The 13,525-nt window shown below is 34.0% G+C and overlaps 1 protein-coding gene, 2 long non-coding RNA genes and 1 pseudogene across 11 annotated transcripts; 3 read left to right on the top strand and 1 right to left on the bottom strand.

The window, feature by feature from the left end:
• Positions 1 to 746: 746 nt before the first annotated feature.
• On the bottom strand, positions 747 to 3,819 carry LOC104730460 (uncharacterized). 8 transcript variants are annotated; one of them, XR_015575306.1, is made up of 13 exons: positions 3,614 to 3,793; positions 3,463 to 3,532; positions 3,269 to 3,358; positions 3,103 to 3,180; positions 2,911 to 2,985; positions 2,770 to 2,822; positions 2,399 to 2,549; positions 2,031 to 2,146; positions 1,817 to 1,943; positions 1,617 to 1,714; positions 1,400 to 1,538; positions 1,253 to 1,305; positions 747 to 934 (listed from the first exon to the last, which is right to left on the bottom strand). XR_015575306.1 is itself a non-coding variant. In XM_010449628.3 (13 exons), the coding sequence occupies exons 1-13, from the start codon at positions 3,763 to 3,765 to the stop codon at positions 851 to 853; spliced, it is 1,284 nt and encodes a 427-aa protein (XP_010447930.2). In that variant the 5' UTR covers positions 3,766 to 3,819; the 3' UTR covers positions 747 to 850. The 8 variants fall into 8 exon arrangements, 4 of the variants coding, with proteins under 4 accessions (XP_010447930.2, XP_010447931.2, XP_010447928.2 ...); XR_015575305.1 differs by having other exon boundaries at positions 1,617 to 1,717; XR_015575304.1 differs by having other exon boundaries at positions 3,463 to 3,538; positions 3,614 to 3,784.
• Positions 3,820 to 4,797: 978 nt separating this feature from the next.
• LOC147930210 (uncharacterized) lies at positions 4,798 to 5,777 on the top strand. The gene is made up of 3 exons (XR_015574070.1): positions 4,798 to 5,284; positions 5,441 to 5,587; positions 5,678 to 5,777. It is a non-coding gene; the product is annotated as an uncharacterized LOC147930210 (long non-coding RNA).
• A 95-nt stretch (positions 5,778 to 5,872) lies between these two features.
• LOC147930211 (uncharacterized) lies at positions 5,873 to 6,401 on the top strand. The gene is made up of 2 exons (XR_015574071.1): positions 5,873 to 5,996; positions 6,100 to 6,401. It is a non-coding gene; the product is annotated as an uncharacterized LOC147930211 (long non-coding RNA).
• Positions 6,402 to 12,132: 5,731 nt separating this feature from the next.
• On the top strand, positions 12,133 to 13,428 carry LOC104733249 (meiotic nuclear division protein 1 homolog; annotated as a pseudogene). Its single transcript, XR_015573649.1, has 7 exons — positions 12,133 to 12,177; positions 12,289 to 12,409; positions 12,531 to 12,569; positions 12,669 to 12,776; positions 12,858 to 12,920; positions 13,004 to 13,055; positions 13,199 to 13,428. The product of XR_015573649.1 is annotated as a meiotic nuclear division protein 1 homolog (transcript).
• Positions 13,429 to 13,525: the final 97 nt, after the last annotated feature.

A 13,525-nucleotide genomic window follows, 5' to 3' on the forward strand; every position in this document is an offset into this window, starting at 1 on the left:
GAGATCCATACCATGATCTATATATTTTCTTCATAACTAATAGATAATACACTTTGCGTGGATTGTTGATTGATTGAAGAAAAAAACAAAAGTTACGTGCAAGACCGCTTCATATCCTTAATTTACTTCGAGGGGATGCATGGAAACGAAGAACTGGTACTTGGTAGAGTTGTTGTCATTGTCAACAACGCAAGAAGGACTTTTGAGGAATATCATTCTTAGTAATTATCTTTGTTTTCACTCAAAGGAAACGACTTCCAAAACCTATGGTCAGGTCAGCTATTGTCTTTTTTTACCATTGGACTGTTCCCACTTTCTTTTGACATACTAACATTTGCTTCTTTCACAGTTCACACGGCCGATCATCTCGCCGTCACTAAGCTCGTGATAGACACGGCAATAGGCTCCACATTGTTGGCCAATGAAAGGGGCGCGTGAACTCAACATTTATGTTTATGATTTTGTCGTGTTTAAAATCATCGGCAAGTTGAGAGAGCAAGTGACGACACACGTAGAAAATGGAGCGTGGGCGTGGCAATCCACCGTTGACTTGGAGCAGTAGTCGGGCTTGTAGCGCTCGGTGCAATCCTAGCCGTTGATAAAATAAACGCATTCACGGACGCGATTAAATTTGAAGCGGTCACATTGCTAGCATTTAGTAGTTTAGATTAGAATAACACCACTTCGTATATGTTTCGTTTTTAATAATTGGACACATTAAAGTCAAACCTAACCAGAATATATTATTTGACACCAAGTCTTTTTATTTCATCCAATAGAACATTTAGAATACTGAAAGTGGGAGTTGGAGTAAAGTGACTCAGAACTTGACATAGGAACACAGATAGTGTCAAACCAGAAAGGGTACAAGTCTAGGATCTGTACGGTGAGGAAGACCAGTGCGAGCTCCCAAAGCTCGGCAGCTGCAACCAGCCTGCAAATATAAAGCTAATTGTTACGAAGATCGGAATGAAAATTTTATGTGTTCCATTTGGAAAACAACGGGTTTCGGACTGAAGGTGATGGTTCGATGAGGTTGGAAAAAAACATTGGAAACAAGGGCCATTTATACGAGTCTCAAACTAATGGTAACCAGGGAATTCACATGGCGGCTCAAAAGTTCGAGTTTGGTCTGGGTTTTGCCTCGGTTTTCCAAAACATTCCAAGATTCACATTATCTAATGTAATGTTGAAGTTTCATATGCATTGGTTGGTTTAAACAAAACAGAGAAGTTCAGTTTTGAAGAGTTACCACTTGAGCAGCGAATGGTAACATTTTCTCTGGGGGCATGCCAGCGCATATGGCTACAAAACAAGGAAACAAGTAGAGGTCGGTCAGTTTTGGGTTTTGAGTTCTGTTTTCTGAGGGAGTGTACAGGAATCTTTGCAAATCTTTTACCATATAGAACGGCTCCTATGAATGCATCCCCAGCACCGGTGGTGTCAAGAAGCTCGTCTGGAGGAATTTTCTCTGCTGTTCCGAGAAACAATCTTCCACTCACTGTTCCTATCCCGTCGGCCTTCAACTTTGTTGTCTCCTGCATGAAAATGTGTGGATGGTTGGATTGTCTTCATTTAGGTGAGACGTTCTTTAAGGAGCTATAACTTTTAGTTACCGATGAAACGCATGTTGGAAATGTTGTGGTTGAGTCTTTTCTATGTGTCAGTGTCTCCACCAAGCTCTCGATATCCGTCTCCTGAGATTGTAATACTTCTGCTGAACTCGACAAAGACAAAAGATATTCATGACCTGGGAAAAGGATAATGCAAGACGTTTTGATTTCTAGTGAGTGACATGAAGTCTCAAGTTTTGTACCTTTTGAAGCTCTTTCAAGCATTAAGCATCCTTCTTCACCTAATGTCACGATCACAAATTTCAGTTTTGGCAATCTCAACAACATGGAAATGAGTGCACCAGGAGTTGAAGACGCCTCTGTCCATACCTGCACAATGTGAGAGACTAAGAACGTGTGGCCTTAAATGCTGAGAAAAGATGCCGGAAAACGAAGAACAAACCGAGACTAACTTGCCTGAGGGAATTTTGCTGTGCAGACAACGTAATCGGCGAATTGCAAGAGATCATCTAATCCATCTCTTTTCTTCTCTGCATCAACTAGAATAGGTATCTTCTTGCGACCTGCCTGCTCTGGATAAAAGCAACAAGCACAGAAGGAAATGAACATGTAGGTTGTGTGGCATATTATGTTTTTGTAGACAAAAGATAAAAGAGATAATCTTGTGAAATCCTCATACATCATGAACTTCGTGACGACTACTCTTACAAATCAATTTACTATTTGCATGACTAATAAACCCTTGTTTTGGTGTGCTTGGGGGAAATCAAGAAACTTGTGAAGCCTAAAAACTCATTAGAAAGGGTAAAGAGATGCATGCTTACCTCTTTTGCAATCACCAAGGCCGTTTCGTGTAATCTTACATCAAAGTATACAATGTTTGCTCTGTCTAGAGCTGATAACATACTAGATTGAGAAAGGTCAGCCGGTAACATGGGTGGGTCTCCTGGCGTGTGAATACAAGTACGGGTTTTTCTGAAAAACATAACCATTGAAGATCTGATTATATGCAGACAAATCAATTCCAAGCTTACAAGAACCATTTCATTATATAGCAGTCAGATTAAATATTGCTTGAATACTTAACTAGTAGATTTGACACAAAGAAGTCAACATCACTCCTATGTTGTAACTATTTACGAAATGAAACAGGTCCTCAAATTCACAAACAACATCAGGGAAAAGAAACGCTCACGTTTGTTTGTCAACAATGATATAGGTAAATGGTGAATTGCCCTCTTTAGAGACCTGCCACAAGATCATCATGATTAGGAAATTGAAGACAAACTTTAGCAGTAGGAAGAATACACAAGATCAAAAGATTGAGCATTATTACCACAAGAAAAGAAGTATCCACACCATCCTCTTCCAGCTCTTCCAGCATACCTTTTCCTTGAGAGTCATTCGCTACCTAAACATGTATTCCATTACTAATCAATAAGCATCGCTACACTAATGCCCTCTACTCGATTGTTGAATCTTTTCATGCCAAATCTATCAATTCAGAAAAGGAGAGAAGTCAACGGACCTTACTAATCAGTCTCGAAGTCAAGCCCAAACGTGCTGCACAGGTTAACGCGTTTGCAGCATTACCCCCTCCTTGCACCTAACCATATTTTCAAATCTCTAAACCTTAAAATCACTTCCAAAACAGAAGACCATTGGGAGGGGAGAGGAGGGAAGACTTTACTTACCTTCAAGCTAGTGCTTCGGATCTTATCGTCAGGTTGAGGATAAGAATCAACCGTCGCTAAGAAATCTACAGCGATGCCACCACAACCAAGCTGCCAAAAAAAATCACACGAACAACGACCATTCAATTCTCCTATAAGCGTGATTCAAGTCAAAAAAAACCCAATCACGAGAGTCGAGGCTTATAAGAACTCACGACGATAGCATTATCCGGCGGAGAAGGAACATAATCGATGGAGGAGGAAGAAGAGGACATTCTAATAGACCTGAAACTGAATCAATCAGATACTCGGTAAAGGATAAAAGTACACAACTGATATGCTCAGAGACCGAGAAATTAGAGTTACCTTGTGAATTGACGGGAGACCGGAAGAGATAGGGCGGAGGAGGAAAAGAGAGGAAGAGGTGGGAGACGAGTGAAGCAGAGCGTTCCTGAGAAACACAGAGAGGTTGAGTGAGGTGCCATGTGTGTGTCAGGTGGCAGGCGGAGGTGGCTCATGGTTGGAATATCCAGACGCTGTTTCTAAATTTCGGGTTGACCCGCGGTTTGATTGGTTTGAAATTGAATCAATCAAACCTTTTAGTTGACTTAGAAGGTTTGGAAAACAAAAACAAAAAGCTTTTCCTTTTTTTCCACAAAACAAAAAGCTTTTCCTATTAGGAAAGTATTTAACTGAAAATTTCACAATTAATTAGGTCCCATTAATTATATCGTATCCATTTCAAAATATGTTGCATCACACTAATATACAATATCTATGTCTCGCAATATACAGCAAAATTTCTATAAATTAATAAATTTTGTTGGTCACAACCAATATAAAAAATAACAAAATTTGATAAAATAATAAAATAACAAATTTTTTGAAATCTTCATATACAATATGGTCTCAATAATATTATAAATTAATAATCATAAATATATATATTTATATAATATATATAATATATATATATATATGATATAATAATATATGCTTTAAAATTTTGAATTTTCTCCTATAGATCATATCTATAAAATAATTATTATGTTATATTTTCAAATTATAATGATATAATTTACTCTATAACATGTCATATAAATAATTTCAATTTTTTTGATATGCATCATTTTGATAGTTATATAGGCTATTAAAATACGACAACTGATATCATTATTCATAAATTTGTCTATAGTATTTATAATTTATTGTTAGTAATGTTTTCTAGATATTAAAATTCAATTCAAAAACCATAAAATTTATAACATCCAAAAGTCTAATCTTATTTTGCTAAAATTGTCTCCATTCACAATTTTTAAGAAGTTAAATAATATAAAAATATATCTATAAATTATTAATTATTAATCTATATATATAAAGTTGCCTTTTCCTCTCTTCTTGTGCAGCCACCTCAGCAAACTCCAAATTCATCTTAGAGCATGCCACATCATCTAACTCTTTCTTAATGCAACAATTAACAACTACAAATTAACCAAACGACATCTTGCAAAAAAAAAAAAAAAAAAAAACAAAACAAAAAGAAATCCGCTAAGCATATGAAACGTTAGCCTCAAAACCCATTGTCTCCCCACATGGCCATGATCTCCGTTTCAAGCTTCTCTCATCTCCTGTGGCTTCCTGGCTTCTCAATTTATATCCCACCAGATAAGTTACGACTTCACTAATCTCATCTTTAGTTATAACTTCTACGTGCAATTTTTCTACGCTGGAAGACCACATGTAAGAAGATATGGCCTTTCTTCTTCTTGCTTCCTCTTCAGTTTATGGGCTTTTTAAATTCACGTCCTGTTTTCTCATGTTTACTGTTTTGTTGTCTCTCTAGCTCATGGAGAAGCATTGGGTTGGAGGTTGATCAACAATCTTAATTCATGTTTACTAGATTTCAGTGTCTCTCTTAGGTGTCAGAGAAGTTTTGGTTTTTGGATGATATGATGATGTTCAAACTCACACACTCAGACCATTGTCGATGATAGCTAGCTCTTTGAAGCCGAATTCTCAAGCACACAAGAGTTCGTGGTAAGATCTTTTTTTTTTTTTTTTTAAATTAGGGATCTTTCTTGCTATTGCATAGTCATACACCATAATTCTCACTGACTTTGTCTAATTGCATGAGAATAAGTATAAAGATAAAAACAAAAAGTGTCGTCATATATTTTCTATAATGATATACAGAACTTTCTCAGCAGCACTAAAGCTCAAAGCCCTCAAGCCTCAACTGAAAGAAAGGTTCAAAGACTTAGTTTACCAATACAGGACAAACAATTTCAACGAGAGTTTATTGGTTCAATCAGCCACACTTGCTTATTTTAATCAGTTTAGGTGATTTATCATGATCCTATTATTTGTCTGCTTTTATTTTCTGAAACGGTTAACGTTTCATTTTTCTTCTAAAACTGTTCCACGTTAAAGGTTATCAATCAACTGGTAGTTGAGACTTGAGAGACGTCTTTACTCTAGATGCACACAGAAGATGACAATGGCCATAACGTAATTAGCTTTGGTTTCATGGTTCGTTTCGTCTGAACTCTGAATATATATATGTTTAAAAGAGCACACTTTATTTTTATTTTTGAAACTTAATACAAGCTAAAAACATAGCAGTTCCAAAGTCTTTCTCGCGAAAAAAAGTTTAGTTAGACCATTTCCTTATGCATGTAACATATGCTGCTTCAGGGGATAACAAGATTTCAAAGCCTTTAATCAACTACACATTTCATGAAACGTGAAGGTAATAACAGATTTGCAGGTTTACATTAGTTTTTATTTGGTTAGATTAAGAAGAAAGCAAGTAAAAACATCTTATATTAAAAGTTAGTTCTCTGGTAATGCAGGCACAATTTCTGCATTCTTAAGTTGTCAATAAAGTAAAATAACGAACAGAGAATACTCTATAGCCTGGAGATTATACTCTATGGCCAAGAATCTGAAAGATTAACATGAAAGCGATAAAGCAAATACATCATGCAACCATACGATCGTACCGACGCAACACAAATTTATCATATTTTAACTATAAAAATCTTAATAATTCTTATCAACATATTAAGAAATATATGTAAATAACAACTTCTTAACTAGAGAAAACAAATAAAAATGAAGTTCCATACCAGTTCCTTAGTGTTGTAAACATGGTAATGTTCTAATATTTTTATCTTACAAAGTTAACAAATGCACTTCATATTGTAGGCAAAAAAAATTTAGTATATTGAAAATATGGTTTGTATTACAAAAATAAACATGAAAAAAAAATCAATATTTTTTATTCTGTTGGATACTATCCATAAACATAATTATAAGATATGGTTTACAATTTTTATTTCTACAACCTGATGAAAAATATTCTAAAAACAATGAAAATGCACCCCAAAAAATATTTAATTATAAAATAAAAGAATGTGATGCCAAAAGTATTGAAAATATAATTAGTTTGCATTAGAAGCAGCAATAAATTTGGAAAGGAAATAAAGATTGTAGAAAACTACTTACACAAAAATAAATGATAGCAAACAATAGTCATATAATTATTCTGTTGGGTTTAAATTGTTTAATAGATAAATTAATTTGGTTTAAATAGAAAACAAAAAGGAGGCCATAATTATGTCCCATATAAATTACTATGTTAATTATATGGTGTAATTGTATCATATATATATATAAAAATAATATCCATTCACCCTTTAAAGTATATTTCATTTTAAACAAAAAAAAATAACACAAATCCCGTGCGTAGCGCGGAATATTTAAATATCTATATATATATATAAAGTGTAGTTTCCTAACTCCTGATGCTGCCACCTCAGCATACCCCTCTTTTTAATAAGTCCATATTTTTGAAATAAGCCCATATTTTTGACATTACCCACTAAGCAATTATTATTTATTTCTATCATATTTTTGTAAAGGCCCAATTCATTTTTCCAATTTTGCGACATTATCCACTAAGCCGTGTTTTTTTGGCTCGCGGAATAAAACCCCTTTCCACGATACTCCACAGCGTCGTCGTCTGTTGTGGACCTGAAGCGTCCCTGCCCTTCTCATTCTTTCATCTCGGTTCACCTAATGGTTATATTTGAAATAAATGTTCTCCACTCCTCCACACCCTTTCGCTGTCTTCTCTCTCTTCCATCTCCATTTTAACGTTTTTCTCTATTACTGTAATTCATCCCGTTCAATGCTCGCTCTTTCAATTCAAGACCCACTACTCTATCTTTAATTGGTGTAAGTCCTATATAATGTCTTCTCCTCCAATTTCATGCTTCATATATTTTTCTTCGTCTCTTTAATTTCTCCTCACTAACATGGATTCCCCAGTCGTTTCATTCAAAAATCTCAAAGATGGGCGCCTTCACCAACAGATCATTGGAAGAATGCTTCATCACTGGCCTGATCGCAATGTCAAAAAAGGAGGCCAACTCATGGGCGTCGACGTCCTACTCATTGATGAGAAGGTTTTTTCCATCTTAACTAGACTTTTCATTTATTCGTTTTTTACAACTCTATCTAATTTGAAGTTTTTCTCTAGAGTTGTGTCATCCAAGGATCGGAGATCCATGGATCACAGACGGTATCTCCCCATGTGGTCGATCAATGTGACCCACCTTTCAAAATTAGAAAACTCGCTACGTGATAGGGCAATATATATTTTGTCCGACTTTGAAGTCACAAGAAGCAACTCCCGTTGTAAGCTAACAGAATCCCCTTTTTCAATACGCTTCACACCAACCAAAGGCAACACTTCACAAATCAATCACCAAAGACAAAGAAGCAAAGAGATGAACACACCTTTAATAAACTAAAGAGATTCAAAAATAGGAATGCCACAATATGATAACCGTAACACTAAATTATATAAAAAAAAAAAACGAGCCAACAAAAAAACAACCCAGACTTTATAAAATTACAGCAAGATAAACAAGAAAAATAAATTTTCCCAAAACACAATTCACATCAACTCGAAACTCAGAGGACAAAACGGATAGAAAAAAAATTACAACTAAGAACACAAAAACAACTCACAACTTAATTAGGAAATCTAAGGAAGCCATCGCATTTTCATATAAACAAATTTGCAACCCAATTCACATTTACCTTTAACGAAATCAACAGGGGATAACCAAATATCCCCCTACAAATGCGAAGCGAGTGGAAATCAACCAAATACGCAAACCCTAAAAAAAATGAATATTCAAGGGAAAACGATTACGAAAGGGATGACTGAAAAAAATGATTACGAGCATCAAAAAAATAAGTTCAATACTCATATTGTCCTCTAGATCGCAAACATTGCTCTTCTCCTATCCATTCACGAGGACATCAAATTTTGAAAAGGAACAAATCCATTACAACCTCAATAACATACAAATAATGATCCAATAGACCAACAAGCCTTAAAGAAAAATTGGGTCCGGCTGAAACAAAGAAAAATAGACCAAAAAAAAGAAATGTAAGTTATTGATTTTATTTATTTTTCTTAATAAAATCCACAACCTTTTTCACACTAAACACTAAAATGACAAACAATAATAAATTAATCACAACTAAAAACTACAGCCAAACAACAACTTCAACTACACAATGTTAACTTCTAATTATAATTTTTTTTAAAAAGCATTAAAAACATACAAGATGATCTCAATTTTAAAAAAAAATAAACAGCAAACTAAATTATACTTACTGAAAAACCTATTTTTATAGAAAAATAACCAACAAAACAACATAAACAACCAAAATCAAATAAAAAACAAACGTAAAGATGAATTTACGTAACCAAAAAAATAATATACATAACAAATTCCGGAATACACCTTAATCTAACTACCGCGCGTAGCGCGGATCAATTACTAGTTTACACTATAAAATTATGTGATGATTGAGTTTTTTATTTGCTGGTGAATTAGGTTACTTGCTGGTAAATTTAAAATAATGTCTTTCATTTTAGAACAGATCCTAAGTAGGATACAATTTCTTGATTGATTATTCTTTTAACATTTTTAGCCATTAGAATGTCATGTAGTTTTCTGGGTAATTTTTGTGCTGAATGCTAAGAATCAAATAATGGTGACTAGCATATTTATCAGCATAATTGTGTAACTATTTAACGCATATGATGTACTGCATTTTTTTTTAATTGTGGACGAACACCATGTAGGTTAAGGAAGTAATGTCAATGGTAAAAGCAGGCAGGGAGGAAGTGCAAGTGATAACCGAAGAATGATTACGGCCTTTCTTCGTGCAGCTGGAGCAGCCTTACCAGACGGAACAATCATACCAGTGGCTCCAGAGGTGGAAGGGGAAGACAAAAAGTGAGGAATGCCGAACAATAACTCGGATTATATTATATTCACAATTCGGAATGTAGAACAACAACAATATCCCACTTATCTTTTCTGAATTTTGAGTATTATATTAACAACTCGGAATGTATTATTTTTTTTTTAATGTGGTTATAATTTACTGAGTTAGTAATAATTTTTTTTTTTTTTTTTGAATAAAACTGAGTTAGTAATAATAAGTTGGAAAAATGTTTGTCAGCTACTTGAGGTATACCCCAACACATAGCCACACATACAAACAATATAAATGTTTTCTTAACTATGTCAACTATTGTCATCACATAAGGACATCCATAAACAAACATAGGTTATGTGTACAACACCATAAACATTCTACTCCGGTGGTTAGTTCGCCGGAATCCGGCGTTGACCAGTATTGACCAATATTGACCAGTTTTAACCGATGTTGACCAGTGTTGACCGGCGTTGACCAGAAAAAAAAAATTCAAAAAAAATATTTTTTTCTTTTTTCCTTATAAAATTATTTTTTCATGTATTTTTGATAAATAAATAAAAAGATAAATGATTTGTATAATTACAAAAACAAAATATAACAACAAAAAGTTATACAAAATAAAATCTTATATGACAAAAAAGTAAAAATTATATACCAAAAAAAAGTAAAAATTATATGACAAAAAAAATTGTGGTATATCTAGTAACTAATTTTGTTAATACAGAAAATATACAAAAATAATATAATAAAACTATACCACCAAAATTTTATATGTAGTAGATTTTTTCATAAAACTATAACAAATATATACCTTTTTTTTTCAAAAATCATTTTTTATTTTGTATTTTCAAAGTTGGGGATTATAAATATATATATATATATATTTACTTATTTATAAGATTATATCATTTGAAATATATACAAGACATTGCCAACTATTTCTTTATTTTTAATAAGAAGAAGAAAGGAAGAAAATAATGAAAATTGTATTTATTTAAATGAAAGACATATATCTAGAAAATACTTAAAAAATAAAAGTTGTTTTTGTAAAATCAAAGGTTGGTCTTGTAAAATCAAAGGTTGGTCTTGTAAAATCAAAGAAATAGTTGGCAATTCCTTGGATATATTTCAAATGACATAATCTTATAAATAAGCAAAAAAAAAAAGATATATTTAAAATCCCTACCTTTGAAAATTCAAAACAAAAAATGATTGTTAAAAGGAAAAGGTATATATTTGTTATAATTTTATGAAAAGATCTACTACACATAAAATTTTGTTGTATAAATTTTTGTTGTTATATTTTGTTTTAGTAAATTATACAAATCATTTATCTTTTTTTTTATTTATCAAAAATACATGAAAAAAAAGAATATTTTTTTTTGATTTTTTTTCTGGTCAATGCCGGTTAACACTAGTCAACGCCGGTTAAAACTGGTCAATATCGGTCAATACTGGTCAATGCCAGATTCCGGCGAACCAACCACCGGAGTAGAATGTTTATGGTGTTGTACACATAACCTATGTTTGTTTATGGATGTCCTTATGTGATGACAATAGTTGACGTAGTTAAGAAGACATTTATATTGTTTTAATGTGTGGCTATGTGTTGGGGTATACCTCAAGTAGCTGACAAACATTTTTCCTAATAAGTTATAAGATTTACGTTGACTTCGTTGTTATAAGAGGCCATGCCGTTTTGGTATCTTATAATTCAACTCCGTGTCGTTTTTGATGCAATTCAAATTAACTGAAAAAAATAATGAAACAGAAAGCGAGGGATAAATAAGCCGCTTAATTTTCAAGTCTTCTTCAACAATTTTCATTTCGAAATTTCTGAGAGAGAGAGAGAAAAGAGAAGAGAGAGAGAGGGTAGAAAAGCTTCAAATCCTTTGGATTACATTCATCAGGAGCAAGAGAACACACGATGGTAATATACTCTGGACGATTGATCTCCTACTCTCTCTACTTGTGATTGATTTTGTTTCGCATAAGACCCCTCTGTGATTCGTGAATCGTTCCGGGAAGATCGATCGAGTGAGTGATCCTCCGAAATTTTATGATCCATAGTTATCGTGCTCATGATGAGCTCAGCTTGTGTTTTCTTCGGTTTATAAGATAAATTTTTGATGGTTTCGATTCGACCTATTTGTTTGAATGTTTTGCTACCTTCGATGTGTGTTTCTATTATTCTTCGCGAAACTTCATATAAACTTTTCCTTAGTTTGGATCCGTAGCTCTGTTTCTTTCTTCGGTCGTATAGTTACAGATTTGTTTGAGGAATTTTCACAAACACTTGGTTTGCATGACGCGATTCCACTAATATTTGAAATCAATTTAGAGTGTTTGGATTTTGAAATTTCGACTCGATTTCGTCTTACAAACTCTGGAGATTTTGAAAATTTTCTTAATCTAGTTTGTCGTTTCAACTAAATCGCTGCTTTCTATTGTTGATGATGTTCAGTCAAAGAAACGAGGGCTTTCGATGGAGGAGAAGCGGGAGAAGATGCTTCTGAAAACTTCTCCCGCCTCTCCTCCATCGAAAGCCCTCGTTTCAGACTCATAGCCCTCGTTAACAAGCATTGCTTCAGATATTCTATGAGTCTCAAGACTTCTTCCTGGTGAGCACTTTTTAAAAGTTTTTTACTACTTGTTAACTTAGCATTAGCATTGAACTAATGGATTTGAAATACCAGCTATGGATCTCTCTACTTTTGTTCATATTTTTTCAGCTCAAGGAACTTGAGAAGATGGGGCCGAAGAGAGCAGTAATTAGTCAGTCAGTGAAAGATTGTTGTTATCCAGAGTTTAGTCGATGATGATCTTGTTGCCAAGGACAAGATTGGAATTTCTGTGAGTTAGCTTTTGTGTTCTTATGTTGGCATCTTTTCACATCTTATTTCATTGGTTTCCGTGTATAGCCTTTGTTGCTGTTATATGTCGTTTGACAGTTTTCATAATTGTCCACATGAAGATCTACTTTTGGAGCCTTCCCAGCTGTGCTGGCAACCAAGTGAGCTACCGTTCTCATCCTGATATAACATCATAATGATACTTATTAACTTGAGTGAAGCAATGTTTGTTGATTTCTGATCTCATTCTGAATGAACAGCTTAGGAGTATTCGCCAGAAGCTTGAAACTGATCTTCAGGGTAGTAATAAAAGGCTAGCAGAGCTTGTTGATCAGTGCGAAGCCCTAAAGAAGGGAAGGGAAGAAACCGTAAGTAATTTTGGTATTGCAGAATTAATGATTGGATAACCTTGCATACTCTTTTCACCATAACTGCTGTTCTTGCTTCAGGAGGAACGAACAGAGGCCTTGACGCAACTTAAGGATATTGAAAGGAAACACAAAGAGCTGAAGGTCAGATTACATTTGGCCATCTGTTTGCATAGAGGTGTTCAACATTCTTAGCACGTTGCTTATGGTTTCTTCTTCTTATGCAGAACGAGATGGTACAATTTTCTGACAACGATCCGGCTACCTTGGAGGCAAAGAGTAAGTTCTGCATGATACGTTACTTTTGTTTGCTGTAAAATGTCCTAAGTCCTAAGGTTATCCCGGTCCTCGTGGCAGAAACAAGAACCAGTCTTGTGCTTTACTAGCAACAAACAACCTAAATGTTCTTTTTATTTTGACAGGGAATGCAATTGAAGTTGCTCACCAATCAGCTAAGAGATGGACAAATTTTTCATTTCTAAAACTTGGATATTTATGTTCTTAAGTTTTAAACTAGGAAAAACTTATGTTTCCTTGTTGTCGTAATAAAATATTAAAACAGAAGGCATAGGACATAGCCGACTGATACATGGAAAATCATAGGCATTAAAAATCTTATATGGCCACAAAACTGTGGTGAAAGAGTTGGTAATCCGGAGTTTTGACTTATGACTTATCTGGTCACAAACAATGACAGACCGTTGCAACCTTTTAGGACTACTAATAAAGAATCAGAAGATTTTGATTTT

The sequence above is a fragment of the Camelina sativa genome, chromosome 12 (assembly GCF_030686135.1).
Source record: "Camelina sativa cultivar CO46 ecotype springtype chromosome 12, ASM3068613v1".
Lineage (NCBI taxonomy): Eukaryota > Viridiplantae > Streptophyta > Magnoliopsida > Brassicales > Brassicaceae > Camelina > Camelina sativa.